Source organism: Oxyura jamaicensis, chromosome 9 (genome assembly GCF_011077185.1).
Source record: "Oxyura jamaicensis isolate SHBP4307 breed ruddy duck chromosome 9, BPBGC_Ojam_1.0, whole genome shotgun sequence".
Taxonomy (NCBI): Eukaryota; Metazoa; Chordata; class Aves; order Anseriformes; family Anatidae; genus Oxyura; species Oxyura jamaicensis.
In genome coordinates, this window is record NC_048901.1 from 11000620 (window position 1) to 11022340 (window position 21721).

The 21721-nt window shown below is 44.1% G+C and overlaps 1 protein-coding gene across 3 annotated transcripts; it reads right to left on the minus strand.

Annotated features, from left to right (window-relative positions):
• Positions 1-1490: 1490 nt before the first annotated feature.
• SENP2 (SUMO specific peptidase 2) lies at positions 1491-20481 on the minus strand. 3 transcript variants are annotated; one of them, XM_035334550.1, is made up of 17 exons: positions 20323-20480; positions 17499-17554; positions 16881-17014; positions 15934-16009; positions 15314-15392; positions 14001-14145; positions 13084-13187; positions 11134-11228; positions 10082-10124; positions 8367-8430; positions 7502-7651; positions 5968-6099; positions 5365-5568; positions 5147-5226; positions 3513-3597; positions 2676-2771; positions 1491-2208 (listed from the first exon to the last, which is right to left on the minus strand). In XM_035334550.1, exons 1-17 carry the CDS (start codon positions 20442-20444, stop codon positions 2146-2148), a joined length of 1728 nt encoding a protein of 575 aa, XP_035190441.1. In that variant the 5' UTR covers positions 20445-20480; the 3' UTR covers positions 1491-2145. The 3 variants fall into 3 exon arrangements, with proteins under 3 accessions (XP_035190441.1, XP_035190440.1, XP_035190442.1); XM_035334549.1 differs by having other exon boundaries at positions 10082-10139; XM_035334551.1 differs by lacking the exon at positions 1491-2208 and having other exon boundaries at positions 3465-3597; positions 10082-10139; positions 20323-20481.
• Between the last annotated feature and the right edge of the window lie 1240 nt (positions 20482-21721).

Genomic DNA, 21721 nt, shown 5'->3' on the forward strand with positions numbered 1-21721 from the left:
AGAGGGGGCATTTAGTGGTACGCAGGCTGTTTTCTCCATGACCTCATAGAACGAGGCTTTCACCAGCCACAAACACACAGCTACTTCTAACTGCCCAGCACAGTCAGCTCCTGATGAGCTTTACAGCACCCTTCAGGGGTGCATTATAATTCTTACTGAGGACTGGGAACGCACATGCTGCTTGCCCCTCCAGCATCACGCTGCTGCTTCCATCAGATGTCTGAGCCTCCTCTTCCTTAAGGGGCACGCACGAGGAAGACCTGGAAAGCACCCTCGCATCACACACTTCCACCACTAGTCCTTCTGCAGGCGTTGTTTTGTTGTTACTTTTTTTCCAAAGAAGATTTCTGCTTCCACAAGCAGAAGACAACAGGGTCAGCCTCGAAATTTTGTTTGCCACATGTCAGGAGTTGAAGCTAACACAAAAGGATGCTTGAAGCATTCAGCTACTGGGCCCCAACGTTAATCAACAGCTGAAATCTTCCAAGTCCTCAGGGAATCCAGGGAGGATTAAATATCTCATGTAAGGACAAAACACGACAGATTGCCTTTGTAATAGTTGTCTCTTCAGAGGATCTCCTCTGATTTTGTGACGGATTAAGCTAATCAGTTTGAAAGCAAAGCTCCTGACCCACAACATAGATAAACCAACTTAGCAGCTCTCCCAGGAGAGCAGCTCCTCTGGCAAGTAGCAGCAGTGTGAAAGCTGAGCAAGGACAGAGGGGATGTCCCAGAAATCAGCATCTGCCCCGGAGCTGAGGAAACACCTCGTCACCAGCCAGGAATCACTTTACATTATGGTAACTGTTCCATCTAACGTTACAGAAACAATCTGACGTGGTTATTTATACCAGAGTTCAGACTAGTGGTTTGCATGCCAACTACACGGCAGCCTTTCCTCTGCAATAGTAAATGAGGAACTGAAAGACCCCAAAACTTACTCCAGTTCTGGAATGTAAGCTGGGGGGGGACAAAAGAAAGGGCAAAATGACTTTGGCTCGCCTAAACTAACCTGGCTCAGCCTGGCTGCAAGAGGTCTGAGCAGAAGTCACCCAGACACTTGACTCAGCAGGCGTGTGGAGGCAGCACCTGCAGCAGAGGCTGCGACACGTTCCAGCACCACCACCCATCTGGCAGGACCCATCCAGAACCCGGCACATCGGCACCAGCACCTGCTGAGCACCTTTCATTCAGCAGCAGTGATCTGCAGTACTGTGTGAAGACACTTAGCATTGAACAGATTCAGTGCTGGACAGCCCATGTCGTGCACAGGCTTTGTCGCACTGAGCATACAGGGGTTGTGCTTGCTCATCTCACTGCTGAATGACATTCTCACAGCCCCTTCAGGACCATTGCTTAGAGGTTTTTGTGCTCTGATACTTGTCCTGGATAGAGTCTTCTTCCTCGTATAAGTAAACAAAAACCACTCTGATACCTCAAACTTTTTTTTTTTTAAGTTAAAAAAAAAAAATCACTATTGCATTACCAAGTAGAGTTTTTTCCAGAAAGGCTCTTTATATAAGTTAAATATTTATTTTAATAAAGAAAAGAAATAAATATCTCTCTCTTCACATAAGATAAGTCCCTGGAGACAAAACAAAAACAAAACCACCCCAACTACAGGGGCTTCACTATGGATTTGCTACCAATCAAGAGATTGAAAATATTTTTTTTTTTCTATGGTCATCACAAATCCAGTTTTAGGAATCAAGTAGGTCATAGATATTCCAGAAACAGACGAAAGCTCTCCTTGAAGAAACAGTAGCTAAGCACGTTGTTCTGGGGGAGATCCGTTGGGTTAACACAACTGTTACCACCACGCTCAAGAGTCCTATTTGTCCATAACGTGGCCACGTGTGCTGCAAGATGTGAGCCTTCCAATGACAGAGGTTCACAGCCTTTGTTCTTAACCACTCCCCTGGCGAGGTCACAGCAAACTTTCTGACTTGCACTCAAGGTGCATTAGCTAATTTCAAAGAGAGCTACTGTCTCCAAAAATCAAGAAAAAAAATAACCGCTACTTTATAGCCTAAAGAAGAAAACTTGTGTGCCTGCTGTCTTTTCGAATAAGGCATTTGCAAAAGTAATTAAAATAAGAATTAGTCACCCCAAGGTGATCACAGTGTTACTCGAATAGTGCATGTCTCACAGCAGCTGCTGATGGATTATTTCCCATACCATCTTCCTGCGGAAGTAAGGCATGTGATTCTGAAAAGAAAAAAATACATGAAATACAAAAGTCACAGGAGGAAAAGGCAGAGGATACGTATAAACACCCAGCTGATTCTTTCATGTGATTCTTTCGTGTAAAGAGCTTACAAGCTCTTTAACAAAAGACTGCATCGGAAAATAACTACTGTTTTAACTGGCCAAGGGGTTAAACCCATTTCTCCAAGAGACACAAAGGCCAGATGTTACAAGCCCATCGGCTACGGTACCTTGCCCAGGAGGAATTTCATCAGTTTGGCTATGAAGCAGATACCAGAAGTAAGGAAGGAGAACACACCTCCACCCTGCTGAGGCAGCTTTGAAGTTCCAGCCCTCGCACTACGCTCCCAAAATGGAGACAGGTACAAAACCTCTGCCCCTGCCTCAGACATAATTAACAGATGTGCAACTTCCCCAGCTCTTCTATTTGTGCAAGAAACCAGAAATCGTTTGTAACCTTTGCTCACCTGTGTGAAGGTTATCGGTTTGTCTCTGGAGATGTAATCTGCGTATTTGCACAAAAAAACCCCGCAGTCGCTTCCATTCGTTTGCTGAGGGATTTCCTAATGAACGCAAAGAAGGTGGAGAATTTTCTTCTATCTCAAAATAAAAGCAATTTGGAGGTAGCACACATTACCCAGCACTGCCAATGTGCTAACAAGACACGTGTGAACCTAAGGGCACTTACTCCTCCTGGACACAAGGAATACACCCAATTCGTCACACACCCTCCTCTGCTTCCTTTTCTTGGATGTTATAATACAAATTCTTGGCAGGCTGATAAGGAACAGCAGCCGTCCACCCTGCAAGGTGTCTCAAGGTTTGCACTGTGCCCAGCTCAACGCTGTCTTGTCTCTTAAACTGAGTCTTCAGATACTGCTTTTTACTATTAATATGTACAGAAACATTACCTCAACCCTTTGCTTTGTCACATGCCAGAAATTGCACTCCAAAGGAGAATAATTATCTCAAATCTCAAGCCACTTTTAGAAGCCTGTGTTCTCTGACAACAGTTAAAGAGATTCTTAAATTTGACTTCTGAAAGAGAGGCAAAGCCAGATTCACTGTAATGTGGTAGACTAATTAAAATAGAACGTATTCAGCCAGCAAGGAGAGGCACTGCCTAAAATTTCATCCCAGCCTGGCTTCCTGGCCCACTTACAGCCTGAGATGATACCTGAAGAACTTAACATAAGCAACCTGAAGATGCTTATGGATGCTCTCTAAAGGCTTAGACTTATTAAGAAAGTTAAGACCTTCATGAGGAGGAGTTCACACTTCAAATCCAAGTAGTTTTAACATACATGTGGCTCCATGTTGCGAAGAATCCACTCCGAAAATGATAGCTCCAGGTTTCGTTTTTCCTGGCTTTCTTCTTGCAGGTACTGGCTGTTTGAAACAAAACAAAACCACTCTTCATCTCTGTATTTTAGGCCAACAAAAGGAGATGGTGAAGGATCACAGGAAGCTAGATGGCAGGACAATAAAACATTAGAAAGTCTTCACTACCCCGATATAAGACATCTGGAGGAAAAACCCAAAAACCCAAATCTTAATCACACAGTGACAGACTGTGAGCTAACAGTTACTGGTCAGGAACGACACCAATGATTCCAAGAGACTGCCATGGAAGCATAACCTTACTACTTAGTAGGGGTTTTTTAAAAAAAAAAAAAAGGAAAAGAAAGCAAATCACACGTTATCTCAAGTGAATAGAAAAAGCAAGCAAGGAATCCTAATTCCACAGTATGCCTAAACCCCACATGCTGGGTGCACCTCTGGAAGAACAAATACAGATCTACTTAGCTAATACCTCAGAGCTGAGGAAGTTCCCAGGCCACCAGCTTCTGGAACGAAAAAAACCCTACCCTATATAGCCTGTTCTTACACTTTCCCAGGCATCTGCTGTTACCTGCTGCTCAGGAGAGCACTGGACTAATGCAACACTTGGTTTGGCTCCATGAGCTGCTCTCCATCAACAAGGCCGTTGGACTAAGGGGTTGTGCTGCTTCTGCACCAGTGGTAAAGACATCTGAGGATGCTGGCTTACACAACAGTTACAACCCAAATCTACACATATGAAGAACTGTGCCCACTACGTTTGAGACTTATGCCATGCCAGTACATCTGGAAATGCTTGCTACAAGACATCTGTCTTGAATGAGCACGTCAAAATGAAAATGTCAGAAACATGAGTAACACACAGTCAGGGCACGAGGGCGGTCTGCTGGGGTAAGCTGGAGGGAAATACAGTGGCTTTGTTTAAAACACCAAGCCAGAGCAGAAGAGGTATAAAAAAACTGAGAAGGAGCATGTCACACAGCTCACCACAGTAAAAAGGATGAACACTACAGGTGGAGGAAAAAAACATCCCAAGGCAAGAAAAAGAGTGAAAGAGCTAAGCAATAAAGAGTAAAAGTATTTATATTGTTGAACACAAGTAGGAGTGAATATGCCGTAGGACACTAACAGCACAGAGCTGCAGTAATTTGAAAGTTTGCAAAGAGTAGGGCTCAAGAGGGAGTTAGAAAGCTCTTGGAAGTCTGTAATGCCTCCCATGGATGTTGCATTTCCTTTCAGTTTGTTAGGTGTTTCTGCAGTTCTTCCCACTCGTCAATGTTACTAATTACGAAAACTGGGCCAAAGTCAGTTCATTTGTGCCACTGGGTATCAGATATTTGATGGTGACACTTTGTCCACACATATACTGGGAAGCTGGCAGAAGCCAGGCACCCAAGGCCCTGGATGGAGGGGGCAATGTGAGACTAGGTAAGTAGCCGATGTCACAATTTAAGTACAATTTGCAGCAAGACAATTGGAAAGATTTGTATTCCTGACCTACAAAAAAGTTAAAATTTCTAGTCGTGTTACAGATACAAAAACCTAAAAGCCTTCTCAGAGTTTACAACATAAAAGCATTGACTGAGCAGTTACTTACAATAATGCTTCACAAATCTTGTCCCCTTTTTGTGCCATCGAGTCAAAGTACATGATGGTCTTCCTTCTGACATCTATGACCTGTTATTAAAAGGTGACTTGTGAGACACAGCATGACCATGTGCTGACAGAACAAAACCTAAATGACTTTTCTTGCTTGCTTTTTTCCCTTCCCCATTTAATTATTCAATTAAAAAACAAAAAGCTAGCTTGACTCACCGCTAGTGCCCAGTGCATTGTCAAGTGAATGGGGACTACAATGAGGTCCTGCTTAAAGAGATCCACACCTCTAGTCCATCTTCTTACTGCTTTGTAGCCCCCAGAAGTAAGTTTGGGATAGAAAAAAGTACTAAAAGCATAGACTGCTGGATAGCCTTCTTTTTTATTTCTCTCCACCAGAAGATTCATGTAGAAATTAATGATCTATATGATAAAGAATAAACACAAGACACTGCTTTACCAAATGAAAACACACAGCAACGTTTTTGTGTTAGCCACCCTTAAGCACACAGCTGTCTGAGAAAACGCAGCATCAGCTTTCAGTTTTAATTCTGAGAAATTTGCACTTGACTTACCTCTGCAGCATAACACCTACCACCCACTCCAACAACATAGACTAACTCCTGGAAACTGCATAATACAAGAAATAAAGGAGCTTCTAGAAACAGAAGGCCCATAAATACCTAAAATAAGAAGTCTACAGATATTTCTAAGCTCTACAGTGAGAATCCTCAAATGACTTTGAAGACTTCCGTACACAGTGAAGGGGTATTTTTAAATATATACTGAACTAGAACATCACCATGCTGCAGTTAGTTTTACCTCATCATTTAGCCAGTAAAAGTTCTTCAGTGTGTGGATGTCCTCACGGGTGACCTTCAGTTTGAAGGCACTGCTCATGATATCATCTGGCTTGCCTTCGCCTAACGCAGCAGTGATCTCTCTCTCCATGTCCTGAAACAAGCAGTTAAATGGGAAAGGACTTGTGAGCACACCAACCTGTGAGCAGCTTTCAGCTGAAATGAGGTCTGTCACGTAAGACTCAGGTGACATTCCATGATTCTGTGACAAATCTGTGTTTCTATCCATTCTACAACAGAGTAGCACTTGACCTTGGTAACAGCAATAGTGTTTCAGAGCAGAGTATCAGTGGCTTAACCAGATTTTTGTTAAGTTAGCAATAGGACTGTATTCTTTTTCTTGTTTCAGAGTCCTGACTTTGAACTTTAGAGTCTGGGTTTGCTTCTGTTTGTTTTCACAAAGGAAGCTAGTATAAAACTATACCAGTTTGGCTAGCAAATTCAGAAAAACAGGTGAAAGACAGCAGTACAGCAAACACCTTTCCCACATGATGTTGCAGCCTTTGCAACACTGGGGTTTAAGCCAACTACAGCAGGCATTCTCCATACCTAGGCAGCTAAGTCAGGAGCCTAAAAGAACTTGAAGGTGGGAAGCTTCAAAGGGAACTGAGTTAGCTACGCTGGAGTCCTGCAATGGGTCTGGGTTGTGTATATAATTGGCTGTAGCATGCGTATTTCCATCTAAGTCTGCTTAATGGATGCAAATAAACCACTAGGCTTGTTAGTATGAAGATCTCTGATCTGCAAGATCTTTGATCTGCATCTCCTTCTTGGTTGAATCTGGGCTGGTGAAGTGAAAGAAAGTTTTGCCTTGTACTGAGCATCATTCTGTACAGTTTGTAAACTCTACATTTGCTAGCCCTTTCCTAGTCACTTATCAACTGGCCAAAAAGGAGGTGCTCATTTAGATCAGCAAGACAACTCCAAAGAATAAAAGCAGCCAAAATTCATTGAAGTAGGGGAACTGGAACAACCACGCCCTAATAAACAGGGTTAACTCCTGTGCACTGTTATACTGAGTGCTGACATGGCCAGTGTGGGATCCTGAGGACATACACTAGATGCTTAGGTCCCTCACGAGCAGTGCAACACTCTGAATCAGCAACAGCACACTCTTATTGCTGTGCTATGACAGGTTTGGAGGCAGAGCCAATGCAACTGTTACAAATCAGATTAGCAAACAGATGCACATTCAGCACTGCTCCAGGAGACTGTTCTTAAACCTGGACCAATTTTTGTCCTATCACAGAAGTCCCATGAACACAATGTTCCATGTTAACACAACCAAAGGAATGTGTGGGCCACATTAAAGCCTTAAAACCAGCTTTCCTGCTGACCCTTGCTCTGTGAGGTCACAGCTTCAGATTTAACCAATTACTGAGTGTCTAAGTTCTTTGGACTTAGAAAACAGCTCAAGAACCACTTGTAAAAAAAATGGAGTTACTTGTGTATGTTTCACAGCTTTCTGCTTCGAACAAGACTGACAGGAAAGGTACCTCTGTGAGCGGAGCGAAGCGTTCTACTCTTTTTTCTGATCTTGGGAATTTCTTTTCTTCCACATCAAGGACAGATGCCCTTTTGGACAAAACAGGTGCCAAACACAAACGAAATGACACCTCTTCTGAGATTTGAGCTCCACGCTGTCTCTGTTAGAAAAAAAGGAAGTCAAGCAAGCAAGGAAGCACAAATTTGTCTGCTAGGGAGTAAGGCAGAATGCCCTGCTCATGTATAAATCTGGAAGGGTATTTCGTACACTCATCCAACCAGCAAACTCTGAAGTTACTTTTTATGGATGACTGCATTCAAACCGTGCACCAACATAATGATACACCCAAAATTAAATTGGGGCAAGAGAGCCAGAAAGTTAGTTTAGCTTGAACTAGCAATAAGAAGCTCAGCAAAACCTCTATGTGTAGGTATCAAGTTGAGACTAAGATTGGTGTTTCTTACTTTCATCATTAAAGTTTTATTTGCAGTCTCAGTCCTGACCAGAGATTAAAGCCAAAGAGATGCAATTCCTATCTCACGAAACAGGAGAAGACTAAAGATACTGCTGCCCAGCACTGTAGGTCAACTAAGTTTGTGCACTAACGGTTTTGAAGCTTTAACCAACAGATAAAAGGGGAAGAATAAAAACAGTATAGTGTGGTATGCTCCTAATAGTCCAGAAACAAAACTAGTGGCAGCAGAAAACCCTTATAGGACCATTCATCAAATCATGTTCCTGCTTTCCCTGGGAAAAACAACCTGGATGAATACATTACTCACCCAGTAATATATGTCAGGAGAGAGTGCAAAAACTTCGGCTTGCAAATAACCATATTTTCTTAAAAAGTGAAATAATGAATAACACAAGCTTACCCCTGAACTGGCTTGTTTCACTGGTCTTCCCTGTTCACGAGAATTTTCTTCTGGTGTGTAGTATCTGCAAGGAGAGACAGAAAGAGAGAAGCAGGTTGTATCAGTATTGTGCCACATAATTCTTAAGAATCCATCTTCTACTTAAGGAATGCTTTTTCAAGGCTGATTCAGACTAGAGCTTCACTAGTATACGTGAACACGAGATGACATTGCCTCAGCTTCCAGCAATGTTCTCTTGTAGCAGGAGTGGGAGCTTCTCAAACCTTCTTCCATTGACATGTGCAAGACTCCTTTTGCTTATCAGCTTTGTTATTTGGAAAACAGGGAAGCAACCAGCCAGCACTTCCTCTATAAAGGGCTTTGTGCTCTACTGATGATCGATACGGCAAGCTAGGTGTTACTCTGCAAGGTATAACATGAATGTCTGCAACTACACTTGCAGCCTAATACAGTTAGCTTACTGAAACTAAGACCAGCACACTGAATTAAGAACGGGACAGCTAAAACTTTTTTACTTGCCTTTCATGCACTAGTCATGAGAGTGACTATCCCCATTTGGAGAGGATTATCATTAAAATAACGCAGACTCTGGAGAGCAAGCAAATACACAGACATGAAAGTTGTCCACGCGTGTCCCTTCTTCGAAAACAAGAATTTACACTGACACCACAGATCTCCTTGTTTGGGGGGAGACCTACAACAGACTAATGGTATCCCCCACTCATTGTGCTTTAAAGGCACTTAATCCATCATGGTAAGAGTAGATATCACAAGCCCTGCTGAATGACTTCAGTTAGTAGCTATATCTGCAAAAAAGGCAGGAAAACATTCCCTTTACTTGAACCCATCAAGCTCTATCAGTTAATTTATTTCCTTTTCTCTCTCCTTGAGCTTAGAGGAACCACAGACAACTTAAGCACTGGAACAGGGCTGCACAGCTAAATATATCGTTAGGGGTTAAAGCAGGGAGAATGGGGACAGAACAAGCTACAGAATTGCCACAACTAAATTTTCTGCTCCATCTACACTTTGTCCCCTCTTGTTTAAGGGAAGGTCACTGCAAAAAGACATGCTACACAAATCAGACTGCCATAAAAAACCTCTCCCACTGGGTGTACTTACTGCAACCAATACCACGTTTCCTTCAACAACACAAAGCCATCTGAACTCGTACTGTTGCCAGCTCAGATGGTTAATGCAGAAGTCCACTGGCCGAAGTCCCTCCCAAACAGGTGGATAACCCAACTGCATGCTTCCTTTTTAGTCTCATATTCAAGCCAAAGGCATCCTGCACATCACAAAAACTGCCTCAGTCCCACCAGGTTTTACAAGTTCTCATTCTCATGTGTTTTAGGACCCTAGTTTCAAAGTGAACAAAATGAAATGGCAGTTCATTACTGGTTTGGCAGAAAGGAATACACAAGTGAAAACTGATTCCTTGCACAGTAAAGGACAATTTGGTACTGCCACCACTGTCACCCTCAGATAACTTGCTTGCCACAGCAAAGGACTCGGTGTGCACAGCAAACACCACACCAGCACAACCCCTGCTTGTCACACAGCAAGGCTGTGGCTGAGATGCAACTGGCTTGCAAGCAATTCCAGAGCTACAAGGTAGCTACTCCAGTTCCACACTGAGATGATAAATATGATTTTTCTCCTTCTGGACACAGATATGCACATAGAGTAAAACCAAGCAAGAACCACGACTCTACCTGATCATATCGCCTCTGGGAGACCTGTGTGTGCTGCAGCAATCTCCACGTTTGTTATCTGCACAGAAAAGTAGTAACAGAAAGACAAGAAGTCAGCTTTTAATTACAATCAGATGAACATGCCTACCAGTTAATGAGTGATAAGACAAAGCTTCTAATAATGACCACATGGTTATGAAGTTTAAACTCTGGCAAACAGGCCTGCTGAATATCATGAGCAAGTGTATGAGAATTGAAGCAACGGATTTGCTAAGTTTTATGTCCTGGACTGCACCCTTTACTAAATGAGTGTTATTTTTGTTTGTTTCAAAAATAAGAAAATAACTCAGAAGTATAGCTTGTCATTTTTCACCTCAAAACAAGCTTTCCCCAAATTCTAGCACCTGCTCAGAAATAATTTCACAACCCATATGACTGCATAATGAAGTCAGATATGTAAAAAGGAGCACTTGATGTAATACTACTTAAGTAATGAACAGGAAAAAAAATAACTGGAACAAAATTAAACATATACACATTAAAACACAGTATTATAACGCACTGCTGGTATACAAGAAAATAGCCTGTCAGCAAACCAGTTTCACCAACCCATTCTGCAGGAGATAACTAAGGTCATCTTCACTAGTTATCTGTCTTCAGCAAGCTGACAGTCTGATCAGATACTACAAACTTCCCATGCATAGCGCAGTTACTTCTGCAGCCAAGAACATCCCTAGTACAGTAATGGCTTTGAAGTATAATTTTAAACTTTTTCCACTTACAAAGCCATTTCAGCCAATAACTACCCATGGCTTTGTTCCTGCTTTCCCTTTCCTTTTCTTTGCTCTTTCTTTCCAGAGACAGCTCGTTTCATTCTAAGAACCGATGTCAGCTGTAGTAGCATGAACACGCTGTCTGATTTAGATTTCCTTACACACAGACACAGCTTAATACAACAGCACTGACAACTCTTCTTAATGTAGACTACGCCTTCGAGACTTAAGGAAACACCCTATTTTGATTTGAAATCTAGCTGCAAAACAGAATAGATACGAACCACAGGGGATACTCACTGGTTCTTAGTGTCGTATATTGAGAGACATCTCCGCATTTTTGTTCTTCCAGGTGACTTGCAGCCGTCACTGGTTCCTTGGAGTAAGCCTGAACACTTTGGAGCAGCAGAAAATACCAGAGAAGAATCAGTGTTTGTATAGGCAGTATGTGTTATCAATACACACCAATTCACCAGAAAGGATAAAGCTTATTCATACACAACTGTCTACACTAGAGTTGGAGACCATAGGTAAAGCAATAGAAACATTTTTATGTACAATTAGGCTGTTTAATCCATTAACAGGGTCATCCTGTCTCTTGCATTAGTTTTACAACAAAACCTAAATGGCATTTTCACTAAGAGGCGGTTTACATTCAAAATCTTGGCTATTTTCAACTCATACGTACTGGAGACACAGGACTCAAATTTTCTGCCACTTAAGAATTTCAAGAGAGACTAGTAAGTCACAAAAATTGATTCCTTTACCTCTTCACCAGCAAACAAGGAGCTTTACTTAAAGAAAATATATCTTTACGCATTGCACAAACATCTGGGTTAACCTGAGGAGGCTATTGTATTTTACAGGACAAGAGAACATTCATTTTAACAGTCCTTGACCAACTCTGTTGAATCTATTTAACAAAGATTAAGTTCACACTGTGAATACTGTCCACAACATACATTTCTGGGACATTTTACTTAGGATCTGCTCTACTTGGACCTCAGGGACTACATGCTCATTATCAGCTGGAGCACACTAGATGCACTCTGGAGGAATGCTCTCCGATTTAGCATCATCTGAAAGGAATCTGCTTCACATCCTTCAGGTCTGCTCTGACATATGAGCCAAACCACAATAATCAATGATCAGGAGATTAGATGCCAAAAGCAGAATCTTGATCCACCCTAAAATGCTACTGATGGCACACCTGGAATTATATGAAATACTGACTTCCATATCGTTTTCATGCACCAGAATGTTTAAACAGGCCACGCTGTTCTGATCTGAAGTCTTGCGTTTAGGTGTCTTCTGGCTGTGAACAACCAGAGACTGGGATTTTTCTAAGCCTCAGTAACAATCTGTTTCAATGCATTAAAAAAAATAAACGCAAGAAAACATGGCATTTCCCACTGTCTTTCTGTGTAGAAAGGCACAATGGAATTTTAGCACCCTTTCGACATCAGCATTTTACAATTAGTCCTTCTCAGCACAGCTTTGAAGCGTAGCTATTCCACTAAGATAATGGCTTCTATTTTCTTCGTGTTTTTCCTGGTGTAGTTGATTTTATGCAACCTCTTGGTACAGTTACAGACATATCAAACATACTCATTGTTGGTACATATGAATCAGAATTACATGCAAGTTCCCTCTTGCAGTTTGCTTTAAGAACAGGCGTTCCATACACAAGACTAAGATTTCGTCATTTTAGTGTACTGCAAAGAGAAAACTTCCTATAATTTGTATGAGAAGCACTGGGGGAGGTGGGAAGGAGCGGAGAAAGACCTAGTACTCCCTGTGTTTAGGTTACATTTCACATTCTCAGATAAAATAGGTCTACTGACCAAGGAAGAAGTCAACAGTTGTGAATGAGAAGATAAATTCTTTTTAATGGTGTTACAACATAACCACTCCTGTGGATTTTTACGCTAAGTTACACTGCCAGCACTAGAACTAGGTACTACCTTTCTTAACAGAAATAAAAAAAAAAAGGGGTATCAGAAGAGAAACAAAGCCCTAACAACTAAGGAATCTTCACCTTCAGAATGTGCCTTCACAGAATATTCATGCTTCACTGGGGGGACGTGAAGGCAGGAAGGGAAGAGCATGTCATGGTCTTTTTGAAATTACTTTACTCCAGTACCTGCTCTGGGACTATCTCCACAACCCTACGAGTGATTTTCTCCTCCACTTCCCCGTGTATAAAAGCTATAACATTACCACCAAAAAGTTTATTTTTCCTATAATTACTTGCAGAAGCTTGTCGGCTGTGAGATAGAGCGGCTTCTAGGATATTTTTCCTTTACTAGTTTCAAGATCTGTTTGTATTTCTCCTTTTCGCCTCTCAGAACATCCTAGCAGAATAGAGGGGAAAAAAAAAGATGAGATCAGAACCCCATATGAAGCAAATACTTGTAATCTGAATTTAGTGCAGACTGCACAGGTTGTTCTCATAATACTGGCACAGAATTCAAGTTTATTTTAGCAGGAATTCCTACACCTTCATTTTTTTCCTATCCTGTGATAAGAACTTGCATCCCACTACAATCTCAAAATTCCTTCTGCAACTGTTTCCTCAAATGTGGGCCTCTTCTCTCTAGCCGTGGTCTGCATTTCTTGCATAAGAATTCAGGCTAATAGGCATTCCTGTCAATATACATGATGACTGTGTGCTATGAGTCTCCACAGTATCTTAATCATATTCCACCACTTGTCATGGCCTGCTTCTCCAGTAGTTCAGTTTAAGATCTTCTCCAGTGTAAGCTAGGTTTATCACATATTTTCCAGTAGTTGCTTCAGATATTGGAAGAAAAGAACAGGGAAGAACCTCTTAGCCCTTCAAGGAAGAATTATCAGCAAGTGTGTAGGTTTTTTTGCCTACATCATCCTTATAAAGCTGCTATGTAAAGACAGCTGTTGAGCTGGGGTAAGGACAAATAGTAAAACAACTCTGCAACAATGATATGCTGTGACAGGGCAGTACTTCCACTTACAAGACTTGATACGCAGAAAAGCAAATAAAACATCATACGCTGATTTTCAGAAGCATTCCTTAATTAACTATACCCACTGTAGTGAATATTACAAGCTGTCACTTCAGTGTTGTCAGTTTTGATGCGACTACTGAGTTGTGTTATTTCAAAAGACACCTTTCTCGCCCAACGTACCTCTTCCACAGTAGAGAAAGGCCTCCCCATTTTGCCGACTTCTGAAGTCGCAGGCTCTGGCATAGTGTGCTCCTTAATGGGTGGCCTGAGTGTTACAGTGTCTCCTGGAGTAGGTTTGATGTGGTGGTTGCCATTCCTGCTTGTGCTAAAAATACAAATGGCAAAAGAAATAGCATCAAGAGAATATTCAGATAAGTACCTCTGATTCAAGCTCCACCACCAACTGTTTTGTAAGCACGTGCATTGATGATGACGGAGACAGACATGAAATATTTATTATTTTCAGATGGAGACCTGCTGTCTTCAACCACTTAATGGGAAAGTATGAAGAAGTAAAATAGAAAGTCAGAACAACTGCTTTGAATATACACTGCTGTTTGATCTGCACTCAGATGCAGCGCAAGTGCTGTGCCCATTCTCAAGGTCATTTGCAAGGCAGTCCAAGCTCTGAGTCAACACAGAAGACTCGAGAAATACACAGGTGTGTTAAACATACCATCAAACCCTCAACTCTTCCAAAAGCTAGCACACTGGCATAGAAACGTAGCTGCTTTCCTCACAGAATTGTTCTGGTCATCAAGGACTTCTGGAGATCATCTCATCCACCTCCCCACTCAAGCAGAGGCAACCCAAAGCAGGCTGCCCAAGATTGTGCCCAGCTGGGTTTTGAGCGTGTCCAAGGACAAAGACTCCACTGGCTCTCTGGGCATCCTGTGCCAGTGCTCAGTCACCCTGACAGTATAACAAGTGCTTCCTTATGTTCAGATGGAATTTCCTGCTTTTTCGTTTGCACCCACTGCCACCTGTCATTGGGCAACACTGAGAAAAGCCTGGCTCGCTCCTCTTCATTCCCTCCCATCAGATTTTTATGCACATTGGTGAGATTCCTCTGAACTTTCTCCAGGCTGCATGTTCCCAGCTCCCTCCACCTCATCTCATATGCTTTATTCCCTTCATCACCTCTGCTGGACTTGCTCCCTTAAGCCCAGGTCTTTCTTATGCTGGAGAGCCCAGACCTGGACACAGCACTCCAGCTATGGCCTCACCAGGGCAGTGCAGAGAAGAAAGATCATCTCTCTTTGCCTTTTTTGATTTAAACCTTTTTTGATTTAGAAAGGTTTAAAATTGGTTAGGAAAAAAAGCAGACGGAGACCTCCATACACTACAGCAGCTTGCAGTTCCAGAATAGCTTGGAAAGCTATTACTCTACATGGACAAAGATGAAAGTGTTTGACAACACCCAGAAAGTTCAACAACGAAAGTGAAAGACAGCAAGTCTTTAAGTGATGTCAAAGAAACTGAAGAATTTTTACCTCAGATACGGAATCGTCTTATGAGAAAGGGATAGTGTTTCATTATTCAAGCAAGTGCTGGTTCCACAAGGCATTTTATCTATGAGGAGAGCACAAGTTAACAATGTAACTATAAAAAGAAACTGAAGTTTTATCAGTTTACAGTGAAAAACTTCAACAAACAAATTATTTTCATTTTTCTCTCTTGCATCATAACGTTACTTGCATTATGTTACTTTATTAACAATAATCTCAGATTTCCATATTCACAGCTATAGAAATTTGTGCACACAAACTACTGTTAGCCTAAACCTGAAATAAAAAAGGGTTATTGGGATCTACTACCTAAAAATTAGCGTTTTAAACAATTTATTTCTGGCAAGCTAACGGTAGCCATGTCAGAAGTAGAGAACTGCATCCCAGGCAGCTCTTGAACTAATGCTGAGATGACAAGACAAATGTCTGGCCCCACATCAGAAGCAACGCAAGGATACAGCGAAGAAACAAAGCTGATACTCAAGTATTCCTAATGGTACCTAGATATGGCGCCCGTAACCTGTACATAAGCCTTGGGCTGAGTCACAGAGTACACACACAATGTAGGATGAAAAAGAAATGAGTTGGTAACCCGATGGCCTTACCAATTTGTAGTATTTCTACTTCTAGCGCAGCACTTGCTGGTGTTTTAGACAAACGGCCAGATGAAGTGGACTGAGTCTTAAATAAAAACACAAAAGTATCACAGTGAGTATAACTTGAATACAAATCCAAGCAAACACAATGTTCCTGAAATTTAGGCAGCTCTGTTATGACTCAGGGATCATGACATGCTGGTTCAGATTGCAGCAGAATGCAAATATTTGCAGGATCTCTGACAAGCACGCTGATTTTTAATACTCGAGCTCGTATACACAGTGATTAAAACAACACGAGCCTAACATCGAGCTCTCCTCAGTCAGCTCCTAACCATTCTGAAAAGTGATAGTCTAGTCCTTGAAAAATACATTTTGTAAGAGTAAGAGTTAATGACTCTCTCAAGAACAAATAGGTAGAATACGACAGCTTCCTATTCCTCTCTTACCCTAGTCAGGCAAAAAGAAAGGTAACACCACACCTTTGAACCAAACGACGGAGTGCAGCTGTTAATGAGCCACTGTTACAGAACCTGTGTCCTACAGGAATCCTCTCACGGATAATGAATTTAGCAGAATGATGTTTACCTGCACCAACTATATATTTTTTCTTGCACGGTGATGCATTTTGATTCCCTAACTACATGCTTGAGAAAAAGAGTAACAGCTTGCAAACACATGGACTCTAGATTTCTACTATTGTGAAATATCTGGGAGACAGCAGAAGTGTAGCTCCCCAGGTCCAAGTGCTAGAAAAGAGCGTGCAGACTTGAATAAGGCAAAACCAGCACACAAGAGCAAGAGCTGCCTTCTATAAATGGAAAAGAAGGACCTACTGCTTTACAGGCTCAGGGCAGGCCCAGCTTCAAGATGCATCAGGCAGAGCAGCTCCTTCCTTTCATCTCACACGGATTCACCCAGTATCATAACTACCTACTTCAAAATTCTGTTCTAACCTCATCCGTGGGCTCTGTGATCGGAGCTGCATTGCTGACGGAAGCTTTCCCATGTTCATTTGTTTCCTCAGCTGGCAACTTCGCCACAGCAGAAACTTCCTCAACTTTCTCTGTAGGCTCAGAGACAGCATAACCTGAAAAACAAAGGCAGACCATATAAGAACGCAACTGAAAAGGGAAATTAAGTTTTCATGTGAACAGAAATCCTTAACGACACCTACCGCAGCAGAACTCATTTCTAGTTACATGCTTTTCTGCCAACAGCAGCTGGTGGGGAGTTTTGAAATAGGTGGCTCATCGGGCAGTTCCGCAGAGCCGAGCTCAGCGACTAACCTGCAGATCTGCCAGCCAGGTCTGCTGATGTGGGTGGGCTCACGGCCAAAGAGGCCTGGAGTATCTCCTGCTGGCAGCAGAAGTCCTGTACCCTGCCACTATCAGCACAGATCATCGCATACACCCCGTGATACACCCTCAGGCTACTGGCTGCACAGATGGTCGCAACCAAGAGAATGGCTCAAAAAGCTACAGTTTTGGGAATCATGCTGAAGTACAAAAGCCAGAGTTTTCTAAGGTACATGAAAAATCTGGCATATTAATTACTTCAGTAATGTGCAATACCTGATTTTTGCTTTTTTGGTCGAGTCTGGTCAGAATCTTCCAGAGGTGGCTTAGCCCTGAGGAAAAAACATGCAGAACAGTGCATATGAGCTTCTGAGAGACTGAGTTCCCTTCGCAAGGCCCACGCTTCCAAAATTTCTTTTTAATATCCCAAAAATCTCCCCTGCAAGCATCTCTGGGATCATCTCAGACAAGAACACGCGGCTGCTGCTACTGCAGCACCTCTCACCAACGCCCCCCCCGCTCCCACTCAGCGGAGCACTCACAGAAAGTTAATTCTCCCACTCCAGCACATTAGGCCTCTTTCTCACATTCAATTCATGTTTTCTATCTGTCACTAGCAACAAAAAATTCTTAAGTTAATAACCAAAGCTTATGACATATATTACATATCCCCTTTCCTCAAGGAAAGCAACCTGCCAATGATTACTAAGCCATCTGAGTGCACTACACTGAGCTGCAGAGAAAGAGAAGTTTAATTAGGACAGGAAATAAAAGGTGGAAAAGCAACTCGTGAACACCCACATAAATAACTTACCACTAAATCAGTGTTCGTGAACTAGTTCTTTAAATCATTCTTAGCTGCACCCTTCCTTACTAAGCGTTAGTTAAAATATTTTATCAGTTGATACAAAGATAAAGTCTAGCTGCCTTTTTTTTTTTTTTTTTTTTTTCCAACTTTGGGACCAGATAGCAAAGGCTGCGTCTTTTCCTTTTTATTTTTTTTCCCTTATTTGATTCAAAAACACCCTGACACATGGCAAGGGTTCTATGAAAGATGCTGGGGTCCTTCTCAGACAAAAGAAATTTCTTTTCAACTGTTATGCTCCCAAACCCTGCTGATTGCATCACTTCTGGACTGTTTTCGTTCTGCAGCAGGAGCACAAAAATGAGTTCTTATCCTTAACTGCACTTTTCATACAATACGGAGCATACTTGTCATTGCTATGCTATTAAACTCAGGCAGAAAATATGCGGGGTAGGTGTTAAACGCAAAGCATTCCTATAAAAATATGTTCTTACTCAGCATATTTGATATTCCAGAAGGTAAAACTGAAGAAAGCAAAAATATTTGTCTTCCTGTTTAGTTTTTATCAAGAACTAACTTTCATTCTGAGCTGGTCTTCAGTGAAATCTTTCCAGCATCAGTCCTCTGCAGAGACAAAGCACAACCCCACCTCCTCACGGCTACCTTCTGAGACAACCACAGGTTAAACACCCATAGCAGGGTGTTTAGTGGGGCTGACAGTTACTGGTTTCAAATGGAAGTGCATCTTTCTCCAGTTTTAGAAGAGCACCCATCACCTGCGAGAGTGGTTTTGTCCTTTTTCCTTCACCAAACACATGGATGCTTAAACTTAGTTTGAGCACATGGAAAAAGGAATTCTCTGTTGGTGATTCGGAAGATTGGAAAATCGTTGATGTCCTCAAGTAGGCAAGGCCAGGGAACACAAATGGGCAAAAGACAGGAGGAGCAAGGGGAAAAAAAAAAGAAAAAAAAAAAAAGAGAGATCTTTGCTCAGCTACCTGCCTGCAACAGGACCACACAACCCACGAGGACGTTACGCTGTGTCACTGCACAGGAGGCTTTGCCAAGGGCCTGGGGGAAACAGGTGAGTACAGAGGGTGCTGAGCAACATCTGAAGCAGGCTGAAGGAGTGGGCCAGAAAGCAGAAGTCATTAGAGCCTGCTCTCCACGTAAAGATGCGCTCATGTCCTTCTCCATGCCCTGGAGGTGACAGCACCCATCCGTGACCACCGTTTTTCTCGCCTCCTTGGTGACTACAGGGAAAGAAATAAGCTACCAGAAACCCCGCACATTTCTGCATTCCCCTGCGTATGCTCGGGCTCTACTCTGTGCAAAACCACCTCCTGCACCAGTGTCCAGGACAGCTCGCTGCAGCGTGTAAGTTAAAGTTGTAAAAATTCAACTTTTCACTGGCGGACTCCCCAGAATTCGCACGCTGTTTTTCAGCGATGCACTATAAGAGCAGTTAATTTTTAACCACTCTCCCCATAGGTTTCACCACCCGTAGCCATACTTATTCATCTTTCTCCTGCAGGATAACACCGAGCGGCAGCAATAACGGAGAAGGCAGCTTCGGTGTTAACTCCCCGCTTTCTCTGCCGTTTGGGCTGTGAATGGTGGAGCTGGAGGGTTTGGGACTTGCCTGCTGAAGCTGTCTCGCTGACCTTCCAGCTGGACGCACTGCTCTGGCTGTAACAGAGCGCACCTGCCCGGCCCAGAGCGGGGTTTCTTTGGAGAGCCTCGCACGTGGGAGCTGGGAACACCTTTGGTGCTTTAGCGAGTATCTCAGGGAATGAACACCTTTGGCATTTTAGCAAATATTTCAGGGAATACCTCTGCCTTTTAGTGAACATTTCAGGGAATACTTTTGCATTTTAGCGAATACCTCTGCTTTTCAACGAATATCTCAGGCAACACCTCTGGCATTCTAACGAGTATCTCAGGGAATACCTCTGCCTTGTAGCGAGTATTTCAGGGAACACCCCTACCTTTCAGGGAGTACCGGAGGTACCTTTCGGCACACAGCTCAGTTGCAGCCCTACTTTCACCCGGACAGCTTCCGCAACCACCCGATGCCGGCTCACTCGCGTTCAGCCCCGCTTTCCCTCCCTCACCGTCCCCAGCCACCCCCACGTCCTGTCCCATCCCGTCCCCCCTCAGCAGGGGCTGCCAACAGCCGCGGGACCCGCGGGGCCCCCATTTTGCCCCCCCCGCCCCGAGCCCGCCCTCCTCCCCCCCACCCCGCAGCCCGGGCCCACGGCCCAGGCGAGGAGGACCCGCTCCGGCCGCACTGACCTGCGGAGCGACCTCTTGCGAGGCGGCGGCGGGGCCGGGGCCGGGGCCGGGGCCGGAGGCGGCGCAGGGCGGCGGGCGGCGGCGAGGAGGGGGCTGAGGGCCGCCCGCAGCCATTGGTACATAGGCCCCTGCCGCCGGCGGCGGCGAAGCTGCGCGCATGCGCGGGACCGCCCTCGGGAGCCGTCAGGGCGGAAAATGGCGGGCGGCCGCCCTCGCGGAGGGTCGTCAGCCAGCGCTGTGGCCGGGGTAGCTCCCTGTCGGGCCTGGCTGGCCGGGAGGGGCTCCTCAGAGCCACCACGGCCCGAAGGAGGTGTTTTGGGGTGGCGTTGCACCCCCTGGCAACTCCGGGAAGGCGAGCCCCGAGCTTGCCGAGCCCTGACCCGCTGGAGCAGTGCGGGTCCGGTGCCCGTTCTCCCGATGCTCCTGGCGCGTCCTAGCAACGATTCGTAGAATCACAAAAGCATCTAGGTTGCAAGAGACCTCCGAGATCACCTAGTGCAACCCCTGGCCTAACACTAACAAGCCCTCCACTAAGCTCTACATCTAAGCATCTTTTAAAGACCTCCAGGGACGGTGACTCGACCACTTCCCCGGGCAGCCCATTCCAGTGCCTAGCAGCCCTTTCAGTAAAGAGTTTATTCCCAATATCCCACCTAAACCTCCCCTGGCGCAACTTTAGCCCGTTCCCCCTCGTCCTGTCACCAGGCACTTAAAGCTGAGAGAGGAGCAGCGTGGGTCTGGCGGCTCTCGCCTGTCGCAGGATGTTTCCCTGCATTAGCTCCTCGTGTCAGGGAACAAGCCTCGAGTCCACCCTCAGGGGTTTTGCTCTGCTGGAGCTGGCAAACGGGGCTCTGCAGCCAGGGTCTCTGGGAGGTCTGGCTGCCACAGCAGGCCCCGTGCCCAGTTAGGGGGCTCTTCCGAGCTGCGCTTGCTCATCCCTCAGGCTGGTAGATAAATATCGGCTGTTTTCTCTGTGGTGGAAATCTCTGCTTTTGGACCTGTCCCCTGTGTGCAGAGGGCTTCTCCAGGCTGTGGTGGGAGCAGGGTGAGGTTCTCCTTTGGGACGTTGCTCAGCACCTCACAGCGATCTCGTTTCAGGTTAATAGAGGGCTTGCCTAATGCACCTGCCTACTCAAGAGGCTGCTGAGTTTATTTCCAGCTTCACAAAACAAGTGATGTGTGCAGAAACAGGCTCTCGCCCACCTGTAGTTCCGGGAAGGTGAGCTTCTGGTGCTCAACCTTTAGAGCCATCAATTAGTTACAGGCTTATTTATTTATTTATTTATTTATTCACACTGGCCGGGGCTGCTGTGGTGCTGCCTATTTGTTACAAAACATCTTTGCCCCAAAATGACCGCTGTCGAGAGGTCAGTGTTGCAAGGAGGATGGAGCTGCAGGG